At 36.9% G+C, this 27,222-nt stretch overlaps 2 protein-coding genes across 2 annotated transcripts; both read left to right on the forward strand.

The window, feature by feature from the left end:
- Positions 1-599: 599 nt before the first annotated feature.
- LOC148583675 (zinc finger BED domain-containing protein RICESLEEPER 2-like) lies at positions 600-2,736 on the forward strand. Its single transcript, XM_088510750.1, has 3 exons — positions 600-831; positions 1,549-1,879; positions 1,929-2,736. Exons 1-3 carry the CDS (start codon positions 600-602, stop codon positions 2,734-2,736), a joined length of 1,371 nt encoding a protein of 456 aa, XP_088366876.1.
- A 3,397-nt stretch (positions 2,737-6,133) lies between these two features.
- LOC132189364 (ENTH/VHS/GAT family protein) lies at positions 6,134-25,294 on the forward strand. The gene is made up of 10 exons (XM_059604078.2): positions 6,134-6,423; positions 7,746-7,824; positions 13,678-13,776; positions 13,874-13,987; positions 14,195-14,355; positions 14,976-15,057; positions 15,374-15,459; positions 22,008-22,199; positions 23,514-24,001; positions 24,460-25,294. The coding sequence occupies exons 1-10, from the start codon at positions 6,323-6,325 to the stop codon at positions 25,059-25,061; spliced, it is 2,004 nt and encodes a 667-aa protein (XP_059460061.2). The 5' UTR covers positions 6,134-6,322; the 3' UTR covers positions 25,062-25,294.
- Positions 25,295-27,222: the final 1,928 nt, after the last annotated feature.

The raw sequence follows: 27,222 nt of genomic DNA on the forward strand, positions 1-27,222 counted from the left end.
TCTGTTAAATTGTGATGTTAATACTTAATATATTACTATTTTACTAATGTTAGAACTATGAATTATTTTTTTGTTTAGTGTTAGAACTATGATCTATATTATGTTTAGTGTTAGAACTATGAATTGCTCTGTTAAATTGTGATGTTAATACTTAATAAATTACTATTTTACTAATGTTAGAACAATGAATTATTTTTCTATTTAGTGTTACAACTATGAATTATTTTTCTGTTTAGTGTTAGAACTATGAATTATTTTTCTGTTTAGGGTTAGAACTATGATCTATATTCTGTTTAGTGATCAATTTCTCTGTTAATCTATGATTCTCATTCTCTGATTCTCTGTTAAACTTAGAACTCATGATTCTCTGTTTAGGGTTAGAATTATGATCGATATGAATTATTTTGCTGTCTATCTATGATTCCCATTCTCTGTTAAACTTAGAATTCATGATTCTCTACCTCTTTGTGCTATGTTTATCTAATTATGTATGATTCTATTACAACAATTATTTATGTTAGTTAAAAATTTGCCATGTTTGAAATTTGAAAATAGAAAGCTAGAAGTTTCTCATCAATTAAATTTTTTAATTAACAGTTATGGAGATTACGAGTCAATCTTTGGAATTGGAAGGTATTGAAGTTGATGTACATGATGATATACTTACTGTGATCCCTACACCTGGATCTGTTAAGTCTGGTAGCACTGAAAATAACTCAAACCAACCTGTTAACATTGTTTGTCCTGCTGTTGGTGGGGATAGGGCTGGGGTTGGGGCTGGGTCTGGGAATGGGAATGGGGATGGGGGCCATGGTGCTGGAAGTGGCCTGAGTGAGAATTGACAATATCAAAAGAAGGAAAGGCACAAGACTTCCAAAGTCTGGAATGACTTTGTTTCAGTTACAATAGGGAGGGTTAAAAAATCACAATACAATTGGTGTAAGAGACTGTTTGCTGTTGGAAAATCTAGTACTACCTCAACCCTAAAGAGGCATTTAACTTCATGTGTTACATATGTGGAGTTCAGTAGTGCTAAAAAGTGAAATACTTTGTCATTTGAGCCTAGCAGTGACAATGATGGTGTGGGAAGTTTGACAACTTTTAGTTACAAGGAGACTAGGGTTAGAGAACTTGTTGCCCATATGGTGCTACTTCACGAGTACCCTTTTAATATGGTGGAGCATAAACTTTTTAAGAAGTTCATGAGGGCCTGCACACCCCACTGGAAAAAAATAAGCCGTGCAACTATTAGGAATGACTGCATTACCACTTACCAAAATGAAAACAAGAAGCTGAGAACACTTTTGAAATTGGTTGACAAGGTGAACATCACCACGGATATGTGGACCTCTTGTCAAAGAGTGTCATACATGGTGGTGACTTGCCACTTTGTGGATTCAACTTAGTGCCTCCAAAAAAGAATTTTAAATTTTTGTAATGTACCTTCTCCACATTCTGGTGTTGTGATTGCTGATGCATTAATGAATTGTTTTTCTAATTGGGAAAATAAGGATAAAATTCATACCATTACTGTTGATAATGCTTCAGCTAATGATTCTGCAATTAGAATTATAAAATATGACTTTGAGTTGAAGAATGCTTTGCTGGTTGGGGGTAGGTTGTTTCATGTTAGGCGTTGTGCACACATTACAAACTTGATGGGGCAATCTAGGCTTGCTGAAATTAGGAGTATCGTAGATGATGTTAGGCAGGGCATAAAATATATTGTGACTTTTGAAAGTAGGTTGAATGTCTTTAGTGAGATAGTGAAGAGATTGCATTTACCCTGTAAGAAGCTGATTTTAGATGTCCCCACACGTTGGAACAACACCTATTTGATGTTGGACACTGCAATTAAGTTTAAAGAAGTGTTCCCTAGGTACCATAGAGTTGAGCAAGCATTTCAGTGGGTTGTAACTTCAGAACAGTGGGAAGGTGGATAATGTGAACCAGGTTTTGTCAGTTTTCAATGATGTAACCAATGTTGTATCTGGTAGTGAGTACCCTACTGCAAATCTATATTTACGTGAGGTTTGGAGGATGAAAGAAGTTTTGATGATCAAGTGTGATGATAGAAATGAGTACATGAGGTTAATATCAATTAGGATGATTGACAAATTGGATAAGTATTGGGGTGATAGCAATTTGTTGATGCCCATAGCTGCTGTCTTGGATCCTATATACAAGATGAAGTTGACCACTTTCTATTTCCTTATCATTTATCCTTTGACCGTAGCTTGTAATCACATTAACGATGTGTTGGCAGTTCTGAAAGAGTTATTTGAGTCGTATGTTTCTGTCCATATGGCTTGTATATTGCAAGAAACTGCCCAAGTAAATGTTCCTTCTTGTTCTTCCTCAAGTGCAATTGTTAGAGATGTGGTGCCCAAAATTTCCGAAGGTCGATCAAGGTTTGCTGACCATATAAGAAGTAGTGACATCATTCGACCCATTAAAACAAATTTGGATGTTTATCTTGAAGAAGATGTCTACATTTGTGGTAAGAATGAGAATGGAGTATATATGGAAATAGATTTTGATGCTTTGGCATGGTGGAAATGCAATGCCTTAAAGTACCGTATCTTGTCTAGAATGGCAAAGGATATCTTGGCTGTTCCCATAAGTACAGTTGCTTCTGAATCCTCCTTCAGTGCTAGTGGTAGGGTTATTGAACCCCATAGAGCATCATTATCCCTAACACTGTTCAAATGCTCTTATGTGGTTCAAATTGGGTAAGAGCACTTCATGGCATCAAGAGAAAATCGGTTGGTGATGTAAGTTTTGTTTATAATTTATGTATTTAGACTATTTAGAGTTTTACTAAATTTTATTTATGTATGAACTGGCCATATTAAATTTGTGTTTGTTTTTGTAGAAATTGGTTGAAGTGGAGTTGCCTACAACTACAACTACAACTACCTGAATGTGATGTGATGCAGAATTTCAAACAAGGAGTGTATTACTATTACAATTTATTTCAGTCATTTTCTTGTTTAAGTCTGTAATTTGAATACTTTATTTTTGGATTCAGTCTCCCTTTGCTTATTAAGTCTGTATTTTGAATTTGATAACTATGTTTTATTTTGAAATGTTTGGATTCAGTCTCCCTTTGCTTATTAAGTCTGTATTTTGATAACTATGTTTTATTTTGAAATATTTAAATGCAAAATTGTACTTTTGTTGGAAACTCTCTTGATCATTTGAGCATGTTGAGGTAATATCTTTATTCCTTGTTCATTTAATTGTTTTCATTTTGCAGCAAAAATTTAATTATTTGAAAATTTGATTATTTGAACCTCCCTTGACTCGTTTATTAAAGGTCAAAGACTTTTTGCGTCTTTGACTAACTAAATGCAAGAGAGTAAAAATTTGCTAACAATATTCTTGGTTTGTTTGTGTTTGCAGTACATATTCATTCCTTAGGTCCTTGTCTCCGCTTTTAAGAAACTTCATTAAAAGCTGCCACATATTTTCATATGCTAGTTACTAGTTTTGTATTTTTAAGTTGTTGCATTTTATATACCTAAAAATCTCTAAAAAATGTGCTTATAAATATTATATTTATTTCTTTATGCTACTGATTTGAGATTAGTCGGGATACACATCATACACTGGTTTATGCAATTATGCAATTATGCTTATGCTTCTGTGGTTGATATCTGTTGAGATTATTTGTGATACACTGGTTTATGCAATTATGCAATTTTGCTTATGCTTCTGTGGTTGCTATCTGTTGAGATTAGTTGTGATACACTGGTTTATGCTACTGCTTCTGCTATATGTTTGTGGCTTGTGACTCAATTTTTAATTTGTTTTATGCTGCTGCTATCTATTGAGATTACTTGTTTTTTTTTTACCAACTATTATTCTTTATACTTATAGGTTGTATATAATTAGTAGTTTTGGTTGATTAACATGATTCTATTACTTTGAGTTTTGCATATTTGACTATTTGAGTACATAATCTATTACTCCATTAGTATACCATCTATTGCTTTCATGTACAATGTACATCATACTTCACTTCTCAGTTCTTTGCATGTTTTACTAACTACTATAATTTGATGTACATGTTGATCTTTGTTATGTGTGGGTTTAGACTGTTTGGCTATAGAAAGTCCTTACCAATTTTGTTTTATTTCTAAAGCACCCTAATTATGTTGCAAGAGAGTTACAAACACCAAACGGGCTAAACGGCTAACACCTTTTTTTTTTTTTACATGGATTGTAGTGTGGGTGTGGGTCATAGTTAGGCTGGTCAGTGTCAACTGGCAAGTGGAACACATTACACATATCTTGTTTCCTAATATCCTCATTTTGCAATGTTTAATTTTATGTGCATTTACTCATCTGATTTTTGAATACTTGCTAATTACTCAATCTTAAGTGATAAAACTCCCTTGACATCTTGCAAGGGAGTTAAAAACATTTAACACATTTCTTTTCTTCATTGAATGCAGTGTGGACAATGGACTGGTGTGGATAGTTGGTGGCCACGAGGAAGAGTAGTCTCTTTAGATGAATTTTAGCTTTTGGCCATTTGACTCATTTTAGTCATTTATAATTTCTTCAATTTGATTTGTAATTCTTCTATTTGTAAATTAATTTTTTTTTCTTCAATTTGAAGTTGCTTGATTTGTAAGGCCCTAATATAATTGTCTAAGCATGTAATTTTAGGTGTTTATAATTTCTGCTATAATGCTATTGTAATTTGTAAGTTATATTTGTCTTGAATTTTACATTGGTAATATTTGTCCTGAATATACCTTGTTCTAGTGAATCTTACCTGATTTGTAATTGGCATTTGGAATGAACTTGAAATATTGTTGAACTGAAATGTGTTGGAAATTTGGAATACTATTCTTGCCTATCAATGTTAACGAGCTTTAAACGGGGCGAGCTACCTGTTTAAGTCTCAAAAGGCTTTCTAGCCCGAGCTCGAGTTCGGGCTCGATGTCACTCTTTTGTAACTTATGTCTCTAACTTGAGCTTGAGCCGAGTCGAGCTAATCGAGGGCTCGACTTAGCTCGAATATTTCCTTTAGCGATCCCGAGTACGATCCCGAGTGTGTCAAAATCGTTAATGAGTCGGTTTTGAGCCAAGGGTTTCAAGCTCGGCTCGAGCTCGAGATCGGCTCGTTTCTATGTCTGTTTAAATGAGCCGGTTCGAGTTAGCCAAAGCTCGGATCGGCTCGGCTCATTTACAGGCCTAGCCAATTCTTTGGATCTGCTTAAAAAATCACCTTGTTGGGTGGTTGTTTTCTTGGCCCGTGGGTCAAGAAACTATTGGACTGAGTAATTTATTTATCCCATTTTTATTTTTTATTGTTCTTTTTGCACTGTATCAAATGTACTGGGGTCCCCACCTCTTCATGTAGGATTCGAATTTTCAGTAATTTGTTGTCTAAATTGTTAGTTATCTGAACAATAAAATTATTGAAAATCCCTAGGCTTGTTTGCTAACTCTTTTTTCTATTTTTTATTTTCTTTCTAAAAAGAAGAAAAAAGTCAAAACATTCACGAACAATTTTTGCCACAAAATACTTATCAAAAATTAAAAACTAATTTTACATTTATGCCACATCAAAGGAATTCAACCATAACACCAAAAAAAAAAAAAAAAAAAAAAAAAAAAAAAGAAAACCTCCTAAAAAAGGTGATTGAACACCACAACTTATTTTCCCTAGAAACTTAATCTTGCCCCTACAAAAAAAAAAAAAAAAAAAAGTAACAAGGAAATGAGCAATGTCAACCTCTGACCGCCTATCCATCTTCTTTGCTTAGAGAAAAGAAAGGTTGAATCTAAATTTGACTTGGAGCCAACTAGATAGGTGTCTAAAGTTTATACTAGTGCTACTTTTAGAGACTGGCTTCAAACTATTATCGTAGCTGCAGTTCCACTAGATTACTATCTCTATTAACCGGCAGCGGCAAAAGCCTTTTGAGTGGGCCACGTAACGCCGGGTTGCATGGACAGTACCATTTGATGAAACTGGTCGGCCAAGGCAACGGTATCAGGAGTAGTACACGTCAGTACGGCACGCCTGGCTTCCAACTCATAACGTGGCGCTTTATGGTTGGCTCTTCTTTTCTATTTCACTCTGACTGAAAAATAGAAAATCAAAAAAGAAAGGAATACGAAAATCGCTTCTCAACAGAAAAGTAGAGAACTTAGCGATCTCGTAGAGCGAGAGGGAGAGAGTGTGTAGCCGTAATATCCAGTTGTATCGCCGGAGTTCTCTACGATCTCACCGGGAAAGTGAGTGTCAGTAGCCGGAAGCGGTTTGGTATTCGGATCGGATTCTTTTTGGAGGGGAGCGGAGATGGTGAATTCTATGGTGGAACGAGCCACGAGCGACATGCTGATCGGTCCGGATTGGGCTATGAACATCGAGATCTGCGACATGCTCAATCAGGACCCTGGGTACGTGTTGCACTGGTTTCCAATCTCTCTCTCGTTTTCGCTGATGCCAGCTCTATTTGCTGTTGTGTTTGGAGGATGGAATTGTTTTTTTTTTTTTCCTCTCTCTATCTCGTTTTTGAAATTTTGTATTTGAATTTAGTTGATGAATTGAGAATTGGTGTTTTTAATTTGATCGAAGGTAGTTAACTCGGGTTTGATTGACGAGCGAATAGAACAGAAAAACCACGTTAAAATCTTGTGCTAAACCTTAAACGAGAAAATCTCGTTGCTTTATTGTCTCTCATATAGTTAATTAGGATTTTTTTTTTTTTTTTTTGAATTTTATACGTTTTCTGATTATCTTAGGGAGCAATACTGGCTTGGATAGATAATCAAGTTTATTTGGACATTATTTGGATATAGAATGCGAGCTTCACGATTAGTGAAAACCCATACGACGGTTTTATGAACTTTTGCAGCAGTTTTTTGAGTTAAACTTTTGTTAATAAATAATTTGGGGATGGCACATTTGGTCGGTCGGGTTGTAGTTGATTGTAATTGGCGTTTGGTTGATAAAGTTTTAGTTTGTTCTGCCGTGCCAAATTTTGGGACTTGGTCAATGAGCTCTATAGCTTCAAATGGCAGCTCCTCCCCCCTTAAGAAAGGAGTGGAGGGAGGGTTGTGGATACAAGACGCACTGGATGGATGCATGTACAAGTTACCAATAATGAAATAAAAACAAGTTAAAAACTTATTAGAATGGTAAATTCTATTTACTCGAATGGTTTGGTTGATTTGTGATCATATAGCAAGTGGGTTCATTTCAAAGATCAGGATTCTAATTATCGTAATGGTTCTAAAAGTATTTTTCTATTAGGGAGGGGGCATACCAGTTGAATATAAACTTGTTTGTGAGAACTTAAGAATGCTGTTGTACAACTTTATTGTGCTTTTGTAATGCACTGATGGTTGGAAACAATGAACGATAAGGTGCCAAATATGAATAGAATAAGTCATGTTTGTACTTCTTTTTTTTTGATGATGGGGAACCTCGACAAGGCAGGGCCCTTCGGACCTACCATTGCAGAGTAAACCTCGGACCCATGTTTGTACTTCTTCGATTGCATGTTGCATCGTGGTTCCCTATAAGGAGGAGGTCATGTCCTACATATCATGGCGCCACTAGGGGAGCCACATGCATGGTGATTACATTCACTGTTAATTCTCACACTTCTAATATTTTTTAGAGGAAAACTGGGTTTTTTTAATTTTTAATTTTTTTATGTTGATATTATTTTCATTTCTCATTCAATTTCCCTAATTTGTTGATGATATATTGTTAGGCAAGCAAAGGATGTTGTTAGAGGTATAAAGAAGCGCATTGGCAGTAAGAATCCAAAAGTTCAACTTCTCACCCTAACAGTAAGTCCACAGAACTTGATAGACACACACACACACACACACACACACACACACACACACACTCTTTGGATCAACTTCTCACCCTAACAGTAAGTCCACAGAACTTGATAGAGACACACTCTCACACACACACGCACACACACACACACACAAACACAAATGTTTATAAAAAATTAAGTAAATATGGTTGGCTTTTGTGACATCTTTTTCACAAATTGTCTTTACTATTTTTTAATTTTTGATGTTAGTACTTCTTGTGTTTTTCCTCTGTCAAACTACTTATTAATGCTTACCAGCTATTGATTATAGGGTTGGTCAACCTTCTTTCGATTGGTATCCAATAAGTTAATTACTTTTCTAGTATCATTGTTGATTGTGTTTGTTTGTTGAGAAAATAAATGGTGGCTAATTTCTTATCAGATACCCACACTTTCTTTTATTATTTATAGAGGAGATTACACTTCAAGATTAACACAATGTCTATCAGCAAGATACATTTTATCACAACTTCTAAACACGATAGACTACTAAAACAGTCAGATAAGATTAAACTACTATCCTAGCACTCCTCAAGTTGGAGAATATATATATCATATAAGCCCAACTTGAAGAAAACATATGCAACTCGTCCATGACCAAGGGCTTTGGCGAATAAACCTGCTATTGATATTCAGACATCACATAAGGAGTAATAATCTCTTTATTGACTAACTTGTTGCGAGCAAAATTATAGTCCACTTCAATTTGTTTTTGTATGTTCATGAAAAACTGGATTAGTGGCTGTATCGATCCTGATTATCACAAAACAACATCATATGTGTTACTACTTTAAAACCGATTTCTTGAATAAAGTTTCTTAAAGTAGTGTGAGACATCATTGCACGGTATTCAACTTTGCACTAGACCTGGCAACCACTGTTTGCTTCTTGCCTTTTCTCATCCTCAGATAGATGATCTACAACAGGTTCTTGCTTTTTCAAGTCACTAAATTACCTCCTAGAAAGATGCAATAACCTGTTGTAGGTCATCTATCTGAGGATGAGCCAACCCAATCTGCATCAATATAACCCTCAATGCGTATGTGCCCATTAGCTCTATATAACACATCTTGGAGATCTTTTTAGATATCTGAGAATATGTTGAACTACAACTCAATGTGGCATTCTTGGCTTTTTCAAGAAATTGACTAACCACACTCACTGCAAAAGAAATATCCGGTCTAGTAACGGTAAGAAGTTTCTGTGATGTTAGAGTTGAAAAAGATGATGTTCCACTCTCTTTATACATTGAGAGTAGCATGGAACAGTTTGTTTGTTTCTAATTTTTTTGAGTTTTTGGAATTTTGTTCATCTTTTTCCATATTTTAGGGGTTCTTTTGCATATTTTCTGTGTACTAGGTTGCGACCCCTTATGCTTTTAATGAATTTGTATTATATATATATATATATATATATATATAAGAGTAATGGTAAGATAGTTCAACTTTCATACCAATCTTCTATACATGTTTGGATGCTCAAGTGGCTCCCCTTGAACAATCATCAGATTTTGATTTGGATCCCTTGGAGTATCAACTGGTTTGTACCCCAAAAATTCTGAATCTTTCGAAAGGTCTAAAGTATACTTTCGTTTAGATAAACTAATACCACCAACTAACTGAGCCACTTCTATCCCCCAAAATATATCTAAGCTTACCCAATCTTTTTTTTGATAACATGAAATTTACTAAGCTTACCCAATCTGTAACATGAAACTTACTACTTGGAAGTGCTTCAATTCTTCAATTCCCTTAACATCATTACTAGTCAAAAGAATATCATGAACATGTATTACCAGTAATATCCATTTATCATCTGAATGCATATAGAAGATGAAATGATCTGTTTGACATCTTGTCATCCCAAACTCAAGTACTGCCTGCCGAAATTTCCCAAACTAGGGTCAAGGTGCTTGTTTCAAGCCATAAATAGCATTTTTTTTTTTTAATTTACACACCTTTCCAAACTCCACTTGAGGATATAGGACAATGTGTAATACAAGAGCGAGTACCTTTACACAAAGCAATAGGCAATGTATCAGAGGATATAGGAGCGGGATCCACAGATGGAGAAGAAGCTGGTGGTGTCGAGGAGTGAATGTCCTTTTGACATTGTACTGTGTACACTTGAAAAGGAGGTGAAGGAATAGATGTAGTAATAGAGACAGGAACAGGTAATGGGATATTATTGGGATCAACTGATGGACTCTTAGACTCAGTAGAAAAATAGGGTTGAGTTTCAAAAAATGTAACATCAGTAGACACAAAATGTTTACTTAAGATAGGACTGTGACACAAAATATACATAGACAAAACCGTGGACCACTAGAAAGGTAGACACCACCGGAATCACTAGAAACAGAGACACCATTACCAGCCACGGCAGCAACTCACTGGAAAACACTACAAACATGACCAACTGCCACAACAGACAACCACAACCAACAACCACTGCAGTTGTGTTACAGAGCTAGTGTCTAAATCACCATAAACCACCATACACTAGATATTATCTTGATAAAGATTAAGTCGCTCAACCGAGACCATCAAATACTCTTGTGTGGAAGCAGAGGGAGAGGGCATTGAAAGAAGAAATCTTTGCTTCTGCAGTCGCTCACTTTGCCAAACACAGAGAGGTGAGAAGGAAGAAAGGAAGCGTGGGTGGATGAGAGTAAGGGCAAACAGTGAGCATGTATGTGATTAGAAAGAAAGAGGAACGAAGGAGAGGTTGAATGAGGGCAAAAGAGTTTTTTTTTTTTTTTTTTGTAAGAATGCTATGATACCATGGTGAGAAAATAAATGGTGGGCTAATTTGATCCAGGAGGTGGGTCTCATATAAGATTTTGGGATGATGTTTGGTGTGGAGATACGACTCTGAAGGAATCTTTCCCAGGCCTTTACAATATAGCTAATGCAAAAGATGCGTCCATCGCCGACAATTTGGAGCTTAGGGGTGGAACCCGTCAATGGAATGTTAGTTTCTTTCGGTCGGTCCACGATTGGGAATTGGAAGTGTTAGCCTCGTTCTATACTCTGTTATATTCCCAGAGAATGAGAATGGGAGGGGAGGACAAAATTTGGTGGATCCTGTCTAGAAAAGGGAAGTTCGATGTTAGATCTTTCTATAATGTCTTGGTAAGCAAAGAGGCGGGTTCTTTTCCTTGGAAGAGTATTTGGCGTACCAAGGCACCTTCGATAGTGGCTTTCCTTACTTGGACGGCGGTGTTAGGGAAGATCCTTACTATTGATAATCTCAAAAAAAGGAATTTTATCGTGATCAATAGATGTTGTTTGTGCAAAAATGATGGGGAGTCTATTGATCATTTGATTTTCTTGTTCTTTTCTCTTCTTCTAGTTAGACGTTTCCCTTGTATACTTCCTGTGTACTAGGGTTGCGCCCCTCTGCGCTTTTGATATAAAATATTACTTATCAAAAAAAAAAAAAAAAAAATCTCTTATTAGATATCCACTCTTTCATTTATTATTTATAGAGGAGATTACACTTCAAGATTAACAAAATGTCTATCAACAGGATGCATTTTAGCACAATTTCTAAACAAGATAGACTACTAAAACATTCAGATAAGATTAAACTACCATTCTAACACTGTTGTTAATGTGTTTGTGTGTGTGTCCAAATTATAATGTTTCTCTCGACATTTTTTGGTTATTTTTATTGGGAGATGAATATTTGCATCAGTTCTATATGAAAATTGAGAAGGGGTATATTCTATTTTTGAGCCTACTCTTTTATGTTGTAGAAAAATGTTAGGCTTATGAACAAATTTTACAAAAACAAACTTTTACAAAGTGATGTAGCATAATATGATTGGGTTTTTCAAAATTTGATTTTATTTCATTCCAATCAGGTTGTGCCACATCACTTTGTAAAAGCTTTTTTTGTAAAAATTTTTGTAAGCCTAGCATTCCTCTATGTTGTCTGCCTGAGACTTGTATATCTGGGAGCACTCTCTTAGGTTGTGGGATGAAGAATGCCTACATCAGCCATAGAACCTCTTCTTGTATATTAGTAAAGAAGAAAACATTTTCATGTACAGGTGAATGTGATGGGATAGGATTTTCACAAATTGAGTGATTTGTCACTTAATCTGTTGAACCCAGTTATGGTGAAATCCTTTTCTGAATCATAAGTTGCATGTCTATCACCTCTCAAGATCGTGTCACTTATTTCTTTGGCGAGTATAGCATCATATTTTGTGCTTTAATTGATCCTAGCATGGTATGAGGTATTTGTTGCATATCAAGAAATAAAAATGGATTGTTTTTTGGGGAAATCTATCCAGTTGGTATGGTGCTGGATAAATATCAAGCTGAGATAGTCTGTGTGGTCTGCCCTCTTTTATGGTGTTTTTTTTTTTTTTTTTTTTTTTTTTTAAAAATAAAATTGAGAAATGCTTCTTTAGAGAAAAGTGGCTTATACTTTAGTTTTTTTGAATGGGAGATGGTTGAAACATTTTGATGATTTCAAACAACAATAAGAGATTCAAGTGTCTTCAGTTCTGTGGGGATTGGTAGACTATGTTCAGCTGGGATTTGTAAGCAACTCTCAGGATGAGAAGAGAACTCAATTTTTGTTTGATCTATACAGTTTTGATGACATCTATTTTCCAGGTTTTCTCCTGTAAATCCTTTTATTTTTTTTTTAAAGGAAAAAGTTTGTGTTTAGGATATATGAGAAGGTAGCTGGATTGGAACGGTTTGTTTAGCAGTTTCCAAGTTTTTGTCAGTATTTGAAGTTCGAAGCATCATGCCTTTTATATGTCAAAAGTTAATATAGATGTAGATTTAGGACAAGGTAGTGAAACAGAATTGATTAGAGGGTAGTGGAAGGTCTGGGCTTTATCCCCAAGTGGATGAAACCATTTTTTGTTTTTCCTATTATACTTGGCTCTTTCAAGGTCAAGTCCCTCTTTTACTCCTTAGCTTGTACCGAAGGAAGGAGATTCCCTTGGAAGAGTGTGTGGCGGACGCAGGCTCCTCTGAGGGCGATTTTCTTTGCTTGGTCGACGGTTCTGGGCAAAATTCTGACCTTAGACAATCTAAGGAAGAGGCACGATATTGTGACAAATAGATGTTGCATGTGCAAGAGAAGTAGCGAGATGGTGGACCATCTTCTTCTTCATTGTGAGGTAGCTTCTGCTTTGTAGAGTGCCATTTTTTGTCGCTTCGGGATGTCTTGGGTGATGCCTAGACGGGTCTCCAAGTTGTTCGCCTGTTGGTAGTCTTCTGGAAGGAGGGGGAGTGCCGTAGTTTGTAAGATGGTGCCTACTTGCCTTTTCTGGTGTTTATGGAGGGAGAAGAATAATAGGTGCTTTGAGGACTTGGAGAGGTCCTCGGAGGACATTTTATCCTCGTGTTTACATACGTTGTATCTTTAGACTATAGCGTTTGTATCCCCGTTGTTGATTAGCTTTGATGATTTCCTTGTTCGCTTTTCCTTTTTTAGTTAGGTGATGCATGCTGTATACTCCTTGTGTACTTTGGGGCGCCTTTCGCTTTTAATAAGATTGGTTATTACTTATAAAAAAAAAACTTAGCCCTCAAAGGGGAGAGGAAGATTGAAAAAAAGAACAGAAAAAGTGTTATGTTCAATGATTGTCACCTTCAGAGGTAAGTTGATTTAAATTTATTTATAATGCCTGAGTTGATCTGGTCTTTTGGGTCTGCATGAAAATCTACTTGCTATCTCTTCGGTTGTAGGCTTCAGTGATGTAGTTGTTATATCTTGTCATTTTAACAACTTTGTCTTACAAGGACTAAATTGGTTTTATTTTGGACTGGTCGTTTTATTCTAGCTATTGGAGACGATCATAAAGAATTGTGGGGACATTGTACATATGCATGTGGCAGAGAAGGATATTCTTCATGAGATGGTGAAGATAGTAAAGAAGAAGGCAAGATTGTTCCTAGAATATTATGATTGCAACCCAGCTTTGTATTTAATCTCGTTTGATATGGTTTATTCATAGTATTTCTAATACATATTTGTAGCCTGACTTTCATGTCAAAGAGAAGATATTGATCCTGATAGATACTTGGCAAGAAGCTTTTGGAGGACCAAGAGCAAGATATCCACAGTATTATGCTGCATACCAAGAATTGTTGGTTAGTTCACTTAGGATTTTCTGTTGAAGTACCTTTTCTGTTTGACGATACTTAGTTGCTGAATTGTGAGATAAGGAGCCCCTTTTATGCACCATTAAATTAGTATGACTTTGCCTTTTCATTACTGTTACATTATCATGGCACTTATGATAATTATTAGGCCATCTTCTTTGACATTCTCTGAGTCAAAGCCCATATTTGTTTCAGCGTGCTGGAGCAGTGTTCCCTCAGAGATCTGAGATGTCTGCGCCTGTGTTCACACCTCCACAAACGCAACCCTTGACATCTTATCCTCCTAATATACGCAATCTTGATAATCAGCAAGAGACAGCTGAGTCATCTGCAGAGTCTGAGTTTCCAACCCTGAGGTACATCTATAACTCCTTTTCTGTAATATATATGGAAACTTACCTAGCAATCATTTTGTTAATCAACGTACACGTTTGTCTGACTATTTAACTTGGTACTTCTTCTGATTGTGGGGCAGTTATTCAATCTCATATAAATGTACCAGATTTTCATTGCCATTGTTGGATGAGACATGTCAAACTATATGCTTTTCTAATGCTTATATCAAGTGTATTGTTGCCAGCATGTTCTTTTAGTTGATTTTTGGGGCAAGTGTTGTATCCTATCCTGTTCTAAATTCAATATATTGATTGAGGAGCAATTGATGAAAAACTATGGCTCCTGGTTCCTTCTTCTTGTACTTGATATATTTACTAGTAAAATTCCTGCCACTAATCATTTAGGGAGGGATTTAGTACCAGATTAATAATGACTTGAAGTTGCATGATGTGGATGGTTTAAATGTATATGGAAGAGAGCCAGAGGGATGTTCCTTTGGATCAAGGGATTTGAGTAGTCAATATTAGACTGAGCAGACACTACTAGTGCTGATGGTTGCATAACATTTTTATACGTCCTTTTCTAGCCAGTTCTATCGACTAATGATTTTTTTTTTTTTTTTTGAATTTTCTTTTGCAAGTTTGTCAGAAATACAGAATGCACGAGGAATCATGGATGTCCTTGCAGAAATGCTAAGTGCATTAGAGCCAGGGAACAGAGAGGTATATTTGAAATGCAAAGAAAATTTAGAATTTATACTCGTAATAATACCATTACCATGTGAACAATGCATCGGTAATATAGATGAATAATTTTGTCAAATAAACTATTTTCATCAAAAACTGAGCTATTAGGAAGTTTGGGTCATAATCTATTTAATTTATGATGCTACACAAATTTTTGGTGTATATAAATTGCAAACGATTTCAATATTCAAAATTTTTCCTAGATGTATGAATCCTTGTCATTATTTTATTGCATGTCACAGTCCTCACAAATTTGTATTCCATGCTGGATAATCATTGATCTGATTTGCAGGGGCTTAGACAGGAGGTTGTTGTTGACTTGGTGGAACAGTGCCGTACATACAAGCAAAGAGTGGTGCACCTTGTTAACTCAACTTCGTAAGTCCTTGCTTCGTCACCTGTTACTCGCTTTCATCATATTTGTAATGGTTGTGAAAGCTACCATTTAGGTTGTGTTTGTTTCAATGTAAAATAGTTTATAGGGAAAATTACAGATTTTTTTAAGTTGAGACCTTGAAAATAAAAATAATATTGAAAATGTTTTGGTATGAAAAATATTTTTCCACTGCAAAAAAAAAAAAAAAAAAACAATTGGAAACGACTCAAAATTGCTAGACGACGTCAAATATTGATGTAAAATTAAAAAAAAAAAAAAGCCCCCACAAAAACCGTAGATGGCGGAGGGGGAATTGTGATGGGGGGGAGTTTTTATTTTTCGGGGGTGGGGGGATGACAGGCGACAATTGGAGAGAGTTGGCACTAGGAGTATGAGGTAGTTAGGTTCCTTTTATGGAGGTGGGATTCATTGTAGGAGGGTTGGGACAAAGTATGGGGGATGGCGGCTGAGAGGCAGTTAGGGGATTGGGGGAGGGGGGGGGGGGGGGGGGGGGGTGCATTGGAGGAGGGGACAATTGAGAAATACAAGGGAACAATTCCATAAAGTGAAAATCAAAGTAAACCAAACATCTCATAACAATTGAAAACTTAATTCATTGTTGTTATTGCAACTCATCCCATTAAAACTTAATTCTTTACCTAGTCTTAATATATAAATCATGCTGGAACAAAACAGTAGTGTGCTACGCTCGCTTATTCGAGTCCTCTTCTAGGTGAAGGCTTCCGACTCTAGTTTCCTTGGCCTATAGAACCATCCACAACATTATCTGGGTTGTTTTAAAAATAAAATCAAAGGGCAAGTCAAATCCTCAATAAGCAGATACCACATACATATATCATAAAACTTTCATTTCAAAAAGATGAAAAAAAAAAAAACAAGTCAACTTTCACATATATCATTTAACTTCTTTTTTGTTTAATCTCTTGAGTGGCCAACACACAATTTCACCATGTGTGTAAGGGTTAGCAATCACGAGGATCCTGGCTCTGCTCTCGTGGCCACTAGTGGAGTCGCATCTGGGGTATGGACATCACTTGATAAATGATTGTGCACTCGAGTGAACCATTTTGGGCAGGCCATACAAGATGGTTGCCCCCGCTCATTAGCTTTGGTATTATCGCCCATGATTTCATGATTTCATATGGGGGGGAGGTGGGTTAATGTAGTTTGGTATCCTTGTGAAAGTTTAGGTGACTCAATGCAGACACAAGAAATGGAGTTTTCAAAATTCTTTTTTGATAAGGGAATCATGGATATTTCATTGGTAAGGGGGAAGTTTCAAGTGGTCTAATAATTGAGATGTTGAGGCATGGTCTAGAATTGATAGATTCTTGCTATCTTTGTAGTAGGAGTTATGTTTTTCGGATATTTCTCAAAGATGCCTTCCTAGATTATTGTCTGATCACTTTCCGCTGATGTTGGAATGTGGTGTGGTGAGTGGGTTAGCAGGTATTTTAAGTTTGGGAATTTGTGGAAGCAATTAGAGGATTTTGTAGAGCAGGTCAGAACTTGGTGGGAGTCCTATAATTATCAGGGTTTTCCTAGTCATGTGTTGGCACAAAAATTGAAAGCATTTTTTATTTTTATTTTTTATTTTTATGATGGGAAACCTCGACAAGGTAGGGCCCTTCAGACTTATCCCTACAGAGTAAATCTAGGACCCATGCACCGCACCCTTAGAAGTTTTTCTACACGGATCAAGGTAAATCACTGGCTTTTACATCAGGGGGTGTGGTCCTAAGAGGGAGTTTGCACCTAGCAAGTCTCGAACTTGGGGTCTAAGGGGCAATACTCCCTAAGACCACAAGCCTCAACCACTAGGCCAACCCCTTGGGGTTTAAAAAAAAAAAAAAAAAAAAAAATGAAGAAAGAAGATTATTTTGGAGAGCTGGGGAACATTATCTTTCTTGAAGAAGTGAGTTGAAGACAAAAGTCAAGGGCCTTTTGGTTGAGTGAGGGAGACTAATACTAAATTTGTCCATCGTTTGGCAAATTCGCATAGAAAGAATAATTTGGTGGAGTCTAGTGGTTAATGGGAATATGACAGTTAATTTAGTAGTAATAAGGGAACATATTGTGAACTTCTATAAATAGTTGTATTCTGAACAATATAGGTGGAGACCAAAGATGGATGACCTCTCATTTCTTTTCCATTGAAGAGGGGTGAGAAATTATATGGAAAGAGAATTTGAGGAGAGTGAAGTGGGTACACAATTAAGGATTTTTGTCCTATTATTAGCTTAGTGGGTACAAAATTATTTCTAAAGTATTGGCAAATAGGTTGAAAACGGTATTGGGGGAAGATTATCTCAAGTTCTTAGAATGTGTTTATTAGAGGTAGACAAATTGTAGATTCTGTATGGGTGGCGAATGAGCGGTTGGATAGTTGGAGTCGATCTAGGGAGGTGGGAATATTATGTAAATTGGATTTCGAGAAGACCGATGAGCATGTCAACTTGGAGTTTTTGTTATATTGTTGAAAAGATGTGGCTTTGGGGAGAGATGGAGAGGTTGGATAGATCACTGTATATCTATGGTGCTGTTTTCCATTCTTACTAATGGGTCTCCTTTTTTGCTTCTTTAGTAGTTTGCATGGATTACGACAAGGGGATCTATTGTCTTCATTATTGTTTGTGGTTATTATGGAGGCATTAAGTAGGATGATGTTTTCTGTGGTGGATAGTGGGCTTTTATCTAGATTTTTGGTGGGATCAAGGAATCATGAGAAGATGATTGTGTCAAATTTTTGTTTACAGATGATACGTTGATATTTTGTGAGCCTAGTTGTGAACAACTTTGAAACTAGAGATGCCTTTTCTTATGTTTTGAAGCGGTGTCAGGGTTGAAGATAAACTTGTCAAATATGTACTTCAATAATTTCAGGGGGTTTGGGGGTGAAATTTTGATTCAGTTTAATCGAGATGGGTAATAAGTGGTTGTAGAGGTATGCTACAAAGAGGGAGGCTCTGTGGAGATCGGTGGTTGACATTAAATATGATAATTTTAGGGGAGGTTGGTGTTCAAAGGAGGTTGGGGGGCCCTATGGGGTGGGAGTGTGAAATTGTATAAGGAGGGGGTGGGAATATTTTTCTAAATACCTAAGGTTTGGTTTTGGTGTGAAGTTTGGTGTGGGGAGGAGCCTTTGAAGTTATAATTTTCGGAATTATTCACTATTGCTGGTGGGAAGGATGTGTGGGTGGCGGATCAGATGCAGTTCTGGAATGGAAACATTCATTGGAACATTTTTTTTTACAAGACCCGTGCATGATTGGGAGGTGAAAGTGGTTTTTATTTTCTTTGAGTTGATGTATTCTCAAAGAGCAAGGCAAGGAGGTGAGAATAAAATTTGTTGGATTCCTTCTAAAAGAAAATCATGAAGTTAAGTCTTACGATAAGATGTTATCTACTCCGGTAAGTTCCCATTTTCCTTGAAAGAGTATTTGGAAAGTTAAAGCTCCTTCGAGAGTGGCTTCTTTGTGTGGATGGCGGCTTTAGGAAAAATTTAATTTTGAAGACTTTACAAAGAGGAATGTTATTATGGTTGAGTGGTGTTGTATGTGTAAGAAATATTGGGAGTCTATTGATTACCTTCTTCTTCATTATGAGGTTGGAACATAATTGTGGAGTGTGCTTTTCCAGTTGTTTGGTGTTACATGGGTTATGTCTCAAAGGGTGAATGAGTTGTTGGTGAGTCAGAGGGGACAATTGGGAAATTGTAATGCTTTGAAAGTGTGGAGGTTGGCACGTTTATGCTTTATGTGGTGTCTTTGGAGAGAGCGGAATGCAAAGAGCTTTGAGAAGTGTGAGGCTGTGATGTTAGAGCTGAAGAAGATGGTGTTATAATCGTTTAATACACGGAGAGCATGGAATGGTTTGCCTTATTTATTTATTATTTATTTTTGGAATTTTCTTTTTCTTTTTCTACACTTAGAGGTTCTCTTGTATACTTCATGTGTATTATAGTAACGTTTCTCTGCACTTTAGATGAATTTGCATTACTTGTAATTTTTTTTTTCCCCCTTTGTTTGATCTTCCTAATGTTGCTTGTTAAGACACTTATTTCATATTTCAAGTTGATTCTTTTCTTGAATGATCACACTATGCACTTATGTTCAATTTACTACACATTGATCATGCTACGTGAGCTTATTCTCCTGATCTTTAGAGTGTAGGTCTCAACACTAGTTATATCTAGTCTTCATAAGGTTTTTAACTTTTAAGTGACCTTAAGGTCCCTCAGACGGATCTGGTTCGGGCCAAAAAGATAGGCATTAAGGCCTTAAAGTTCAATTAATATGTTTGTGTGTGTGCGTGCTTCCAGTGATCGCATGGTTTGGACCATTGGAAAGACAACTCAAAGAGATTTTATTCTATGGTCACTTGTTGCAAAACATCTTTTTAGAAGAGACCCTACAGCCACCATTCTTTGTGACTGCAGTGCTGCAGAATTTTCTGCTGCAACCTATTCTTTTTGTTTGGTCTCTACAGTGCAATGCAACGCACTCAACCAGTCATACAACATGTTATGACAATGTCAAACAATCAGGAAATCATGTAATCATGTTTTTTAACCATATCTATGTTATGGCAGTGTGCATAGGAAACTCAAACATCAAACTTCAACGCCGTTATCCATACTTTAGTAGGTTTTTGTTATGGTTCTCATAATAACATACCTAAATATCAGTTATAGGATTTGTTAGAACTCATGCCCAAGCAAAATCCGGCTGTGTACTTTGGGCAGGAACATTTCTCTGTGCAAGAACTTGCACTTTGTTTGCAAGATTTAGGACATAGGAATTAGGAATAACACGAGAGACTTTTTTCTCAGATTTATTGAAAAGGAATTCTGGAAAGGTTGAAAGAATCATTGAAATCTTGATTAGAAGCTGGACAGCAAGTTGCATCTTCCAGGAATCAGTTTTGGGGTTCAAATTGCCACTGATTATGCATGCAAACAATACAGAAATTTTAGATAGGCTATATGAAATATGAATTTCAGTTTTTCAGTCAAAAAATTTGAGAAAACCTGCAGAATTCTACCTATTTTGGTTGTAGCTGTGAGGGAGATTGTTTGTAGGCTTTTAAGGTCTTAGCTTGAAGAGAGAGAGAGAGCTGAGTGTTTTGAAACTCACGTGGGGTGTATTTTGAGGCTGTAAACTGATGGCTGAAACAATGTTTAGGATTGCAAGAAAATAACGTAGGTTATTTGGTGGCCGAAAACAGGCGCTGTTTAGGGTGAAAGTAGGGTTTTAATTAGATTAAAATCTGGAGGCTGATTAGGGTTTGTTGTTTTTTGATAAGTAATAAATTTATATCAAAAGCGCAGAGGGGCGCAACCCATATACACGGGAAGTATAAAAGAGAGCGCTTAAGAGGGAGAGAAATGAAAGAGGAAATCAGAGAAGCTAATTACTAAAGGAACTAGCCAAGCGGCTGTCCAAGAGTAAAGAGTAAAGAAGAAAAGATGAGTCAGTTCCTTTATAGTCCTAGTAGAATTCTCAAAACATCTAGCATTTCTTTCAATCTATATACACCACATAAAACATAGAGGAATCATCTTCCACACTACCCACTTCTAGCATGACCTCCCGACCACCAACAATAGAACAAGTCCCTTACTCTGCAAGGCATAACCCAATACAACCCAAACCGACTGAAAATAGTGTGCCAAAGAGCTCTTGCGGTTTCGCAATGGAGAAGAAGATGATCTACTGACTCTCCTGACTTTTTGCACATACAACACTACTCCACCACCACAAGGTTCCTCTTCCGCAGATTATCATGAGAAATTTTGCCAAGGGCCGCGGACCACCCAAAAAAAGCCACTCTCAAAGGCACCTTAGTGCGCCAAATACTCTTCTAAGGAAACATCTCATGGCCAAAATTAGACAAGGCCTTGAAGAGCGACTTAACCTTGAACTTACCTTTCCTAGACAAGGCCTAGCAAATACGATCCACCATACCTACAGAGATCTTGCACGAGTACAACTGCTCAAAAAAAGGAGCAACCAAAAAAACTGATTAGGGTTTGTTGTAAAAAGAAAACTTTACTCTTTGGAGAAAATTACCGCTGGCCAGATTCTGTTAGGTTTTAGACTTGACAATTATCGACTTCTTTGTCCTTTGTAAGTCCTCTAACATACCCCTCTATTAAACCCATGAAATTAAAGGAGAAAATTAAGCAAATAACTACCACACAACAAATTACAAAACTAAAACAGCAACAACATAATAAAATTACCCTAGGGGGTCTAGGGTGTTTCACTCTCTCTCTCTCTCACACACAGAGACACACACCCGTAAGCATGCACGTACGCACATTCGTTGAGTGTATGTGGCATGTTTGTGTTTGTGTCCAGCTGGATCATCTGGAGTATTTCAGAATGACGTTAACTGTGAAAAGTTATTAGTATTTCAGAATGACGTTAACTGTGAGCAAGTTGCACAAACCCTCTTAAATGTTATTAGATCATGTAAAGACTTTAAACATTGTCATCAAATGGTAATATTCATCCATTTCTTTCAGGGATGAGTCACTGCTATGTCAAGGATTAGCACTGAATGATGACTTGCAGCGTTTACTGGCCAAGCATGAAGCCATTGCTTCCGGAACTTCTGTTCTTGCAGAGAAATCCAAGCCTGAAACTGCTGGAGCACTTGTTGATGTTGATGGTCCTCTAGTTGTTACTGGAGATAATAGCAAACAACCTGATGGGAGGTAATAGGGCTTTCTTCAACTGCTTCACATTTACTTCTATATCTATGATAGTATGGCGACTTAATCCACTGGTATGTCATGTAATTATTGGTATTGACTTAATAAAAAAATCATTTTTTATCGCAGCAATTAGAAAAATTGTAATAAGAAATTGAGTAATTATATATCTACTTTTGGTTTCTTCTGGTCTGACGCTATTAGGTCTAATTAACTCTCAAGGGTAGCTTAATTGGTTGGGGACCACGCCTCATGAAACTGAGGTCATTAGTTCTCATTCCCTCTCCCTCCCCTTGAGTCCAATTACTCCCTTTTCTTGTTTTTTTTTTTTGAAATAAAAAAAGGGTCTAATTATTGCAGCTTTCATTAAAAATTGAAGTTCTAAATCCAGCCTTATTATAGATGTGAATCTTGTCCTACCATCTTCTTGTCATTGTTGTTTGTAATGGGAGCGTGTTGCTTGTTTATATTTTTTATTTTTTATTTCTTATTATGTAAATCTTAAAATTGATAATGGGTCTCAGTTGGCCTTTTAGCCTTCCGTAGTGATTTTGTTTCCCTCATTTGGCTTTCTTTTATGATCTTGTTACTTCAAATTGAGCTAGGGTCCTATTACTTATCCCAAAAAAAAAAAAAAAAACAAAAAAACAAAAAAACAAAAAAAATTGAGCCAAGGTCTTAAGGAATTTTTAGCATAGCTCATCAACCAAGGATTTATGGAAGGTACATTTTTGCAAGTGGTTGACTGAAATTTTTTGGTCATTGCACTTGGTAGAGTTTATGCTCTTAAGACTCTTGTTCTTTGGGCTGCTGCCTCAGATTTTAGTATTTCAAACTTTCATGTTTTTAGATCTCTTCTCTGCTACTAGCTAGGCTTCTCTCTTATATATTTTCTGTGTACTTGGGTTGCATTTTTGTGGTTTTTAATGAATTTGCGATTATTTATATAAAAAAATAATAATTTTGGAATCAAATTTCAAGATGATCCAAATTCAAGTGGATTTTGAGTTTTGTGTGTGCGACTTCAAATGTAAATTTTTTTCGAAGCTCTAAATTTTATATGATGAAATTTTTGTCATTTTAATAAAAGAAAATAAGATTTAGTCAATAATTTTTGGATTTATGGGCATTTCCTTTCTTCTCCTCCCCCCCCACCCCCCTCTGGCACTGTTACATAAACAAACAAAAAGTGGAGGGCGGCCGCGTATGGTTCCATGGGTTTTATTGGGCTCTTAAAAAAAACTTCTGATCAAATCTCAAACATTTATTAGATACCATCTGGCTATTTGAGCTAAAAGAGCAGGACTTTTTCTGCAGATCCACCTCAAGTACCAATGCAGGGCCACAGCCACTGAACCAGTTACTGCTTCCTGCACCTCCTGCAACTAATGCTGCAGCGCCTTCAGTAAGGGTGGATCCCAAAATGGACCTGCTGAGCGGTGATGACTATAGCTCACCAAAGGCAGAAACATCAATGGCTCTGGTTCCTGTGGGAGGACAACTTCCGACCAGTCCTGTATCTCAGCAAAATGCCCTTGTTCTTTTTGACATGTTTTCAGATGCTAATGCTGCTCCGAATTCTGTCAATACTCAAGCTGCCAATCAGGCTGGACAAAGCAATATTTTGGCTTCGCAAATAGAACAGCCACAGAATTTTCAATCTCCCAGAGGTGGATTTTACCCAAATGGAAGTGCCCCAAATGTTGGATCGCCTCAGTATGAGCAGCCAATGTACGTACAAGGTGCTGGTTCTGCCTGGAATGGCCAAATTGCCCAGCAGCAGCAGCTACCTTCATCTGTCTATGGTGCACTTCTCACTAAAATCTATGCTTTATACTAGAATTCGTAATGCTTTTGACGCAGATCCTTTGCAACAACGTTCTCCTATCTGTAAGAAGAAACAACCTCGGCTTGCCCCAGCACTATTTTCTTAAAAATTGTTCATTAATTTATAATGAAGACAGAAGCCTTCTATTTTATATTCACCAAATAATCTGCAGTCCTTGGGTGCAAACAATTCTTTGGGGTCAGCCCGTCGGTAAAATTGGAGTATTACCTAATCCGTGTGGAGGGGACCCTTTACACGGGTCCGAGGTTTACTCGATAGAAGTGGGTACATAAAGTGGCCCTGCTTTACCTCATCATTAAAAAGAAAAAAAAAAATGGGCTCTTGTTGTCTGCTTTTGTTATGTGATTGCATGAGTGCATGAGATTGTGCGCTCAGCATACCATGCAGGAACTTACAATGCTTATTTTTGAACAGGTGCTCAAAGCAATGCGTCATTACCACCCCCACCTTGGGAAGCTCAGCCAGTGGACAACGGTAGCCCAGTAGCAGGTGCTCAATATCCTCAACCAATGCAAGGCGCTCAGGTGGTTGTCACACACGGACAGAGTGGTGCACATCCTCTGGGACCTCAACCGATGGGGAATGGCCAGATGGTAGGTATGTATATCCAGCCAATTACAAGCAGTCATTTGTCGGGAATCAATAGCCAGGTTGGTCAGAACCAGCAGTTGGGTTTGCACTCTCAGCCGATCCAGGGTGGGCCATATATGGGAATGCTTTCGCAGCCAATGCAAGCTGCCCAGATGGCATCTATGTATCCTCAACAGATGTATGGGAACCAATATGCGGGTTATGGCTATGGTCAACCTCAAGGGGCACAATACCTAGACCAGCGAATGTACGGATTATCTGTTAATGACAACAATGGCTTGAGAAACTCCTATCAGGCCTCTACTTCATCTTATATCCCATCTAGCAAGCCTTCTAAGCCAGAGGATAAGTTATTTGGGGATCTTGTTGATATGGCAAAAGTGAAGTCGACGAAACCCACTCCTGGTAGAGCTGGTAGCATGTGAACTCATGACTGGTTTTGGTGCTTTTTCTTTTCATCCATTCTTTTTTTCTCTTGGTTTGCTAACTTGCTTCTTTTTCATCTATAATTATTCAATATATATAATTTTTGCGTTTGACCCTCATTTGTGTTGCTTATCTGACATTGGCATCATGTACATTCGTTGTAGAGGACAAAACAAAAGGATAGCTCCCTTTGGATCAAGATAAAATCAATGAGATTTCATTTTTTTGTTTCTTTTTGAATTGTGGCATATTTTTAATTTATAGCCAATATGAGTGAAATCTGTTTGAACTTTCAAGTGCTCTCCTTATTTTTAATGCCATTTGGCTTACAGGAGCCTCTAATTGGCTGTGAAATCCATCTTCAATATACTGCAGTTTGGCTTGCTCAACACTAACAGGCAATTGTAGAATTCTGTTCACATGACTATAATCACTGAAGATAAACATGAGATACCTAACTGTTGTGCATATGAGCTTAAGATTTTTGTTTGTAAGCTCTACTTGTTCCAAGGAGAAGCGAAAAGCATGTCTAATCTGAAAAGCAAGGCTGTTCATCATTTAAGGTATTGAGTCATTATGTTGGAAAATCTTGGTAAGGCTGGTTTTTTCTGTTCTTTTTTCCCTTGTAGATGGAATATTTACAGGGAACATTCCCGCTCTATGGAAAAGTATGCCCATAGAAATTGGGGGAAAAAGTAGGATCAAATTCTGTCCAAGTAATGTGAACCTACAATTAAGAAAGAACATTTTGCTTATTGTGTGCCAGCAAGCAGCAATCTAAGTTTACTCCATCGTTTATATGCTATCTTATGGGAGGATGCCGCATGTACAAAATAAGATCGAAAGGCTAAGATATTGCCACATTGAACACATCCTATTTGTAATGGAGATGAACGTTAGTTTCTTTTACCTTTTTTTTTTTTTTTTTTGACATCTGTACAGGAGAGGGATGGAGAATTCGAATTAGTCACCTCCGCTTTATGAGGCATGGTTTTCAACCAATTGAGCTATTTTTTTGGTACAGCCAAATGTTAGTTAATGATCTTAAGAGTGGTAATCTTCTTCATCCTCGTAAATGCCACAAAGAGGCTTCCTATATCTAAAGGCTAAAATGGTTTCAGGAAAATGGAGGGAAATGAAATAATTACCAAAAGTGGAAGAAAAAAAAGAGAGACTAGTTTCTCTACTCAATCCAGAGTCCCCTCAGCTTTTCCTTAACCTCATATATTTTTTCTTCTTCATCTTCTCCCTCTTATTTCTCCCCCCCCAAACCACCACCATCACCTGGACAGTGTTCATCGCGGATTTGAAAATTGATTTTGGGGTTAAAGATACTTGCAACCTGTGTAGTTTCACGTGTAGTTGGTTAATTGCTTTGATTATTTTGAAAATATAGACTTAAAAATACTAATAAAAATCTGAACAAACAGATAGTTGACAATGTCAAAATCGTACAATATTTGCCAGTTTCTGGAGAGAAGCATACTCCATATAGAATTTTACTCGGAATCCATAGTTTTACCCTTCAAAACGCTATTTTCAGTTTTTCTTTTTTTAGTAGGGATTTTATTACCGGATTTCACCATATGTTTGGCAGAATCTTTATTTTAATTCACAGTTTGATTTATGTAATAATAATTAGTGTTTTCCGGTTTTTGTCAAAATTTGGGTTTCTTCGGCTATTAAGCTTGATTTTTGTGGGCTTAGTTCAACACCCTTGATTTGAGAATACTATTTCACATTTCTAAGTAATCCTCTATTTTCTTCTGGCTGTTAGGGTTTTCTCTCTTTTTCAACTACCCTTCAACTTCAATCCTTAATTTCATATTACAAGCCTACATTGTTAGAACAATTGTAGTTTTGTTCAACGTTAGTTGGTATCACAACTTAGCATCTACTTGGGGTCAATTTTCATCAGTTTTCATGGTTGGTGCTCGTGGTCGGTGTGGACAGGGTTGAAATGGGGAAATCCCCCACTGTGAAAGCAATGTGCAAGATGTGACGATAGAAGACTTGTACACGTAGCTTGCAAAGTTAACCCAACATTTGGTAGCACAAAACTTGGAGATGAATAACAAGATGGATGGATGATCGTGATTCGGAATCTAGCTTCGAGAACTTGCATCACAATCCTTTGTTGGGTTAGGAGCAATGTGGTCA

This window comes from Corylus avellana, chromosome 9 (assembly GCF_965113065.1).
Source record: "Corylus avellana chromosome 9, dhCorAvel1.hap1.2, whole genome shotgun sequence".
NCBI lineage: Eukaryota > Viridiplantae > Streptophyta > Magnoliopsida > Fagales > Betulaceae > Corylus > Corylus avellana.

What these genes read in the sequence shown, in the direction of transcription:
- LOC148583675 (XM_088510750.1), top strand. Translation starts at nt 600, where the DNA reads ATGGAGATTACGAGTCAATCTTTGGAATTGGAAGGTATTGAAGTTGAT. An exon ending in TGGTGCTGGAAGTGGCCTGA is followed by an intron (nt 832 to 1,548) that starts GTGAGAATTGAC and finishes ATAATGCTTCAG; the next exon opens with CTAATGATTCTGCAATTAGA. An exon ending in TTTAAAGAAGTGTTCCCTAG is followed by an intron (nt 1,880 to 1,928) that starts GTACCATAGAGT and finishes ACTTCAGAACAG; the next exon opens with TGGGAAGGTGGATAATGTGA.
- LOC132189364 (XM_059604078.2), top strand. Translation starts at nt 6,323, where the DNA reads ATGGTGAATTCTATGGTGGAACGAGCCACGAGCGACATGCTGATCGGT. An exon ending in CACCTTGTTAACTCAACTTC is followed by an intron (nt 15,460 to 22,007) that starts GTAAGTCCTTGC and finishes CATTTCTTTCAG; the next exon opens with GGATGAGTCACTGCTATGTC. An exon ending in AGCAAACAACCTGATGGGAG is followed by an intron (nt 22,200 to 23,513) that starts GTAATAGGGCTT and finishes CTTTTTCTGCAG; the next exon opens with ATCCACCTCAAGTACCAATG.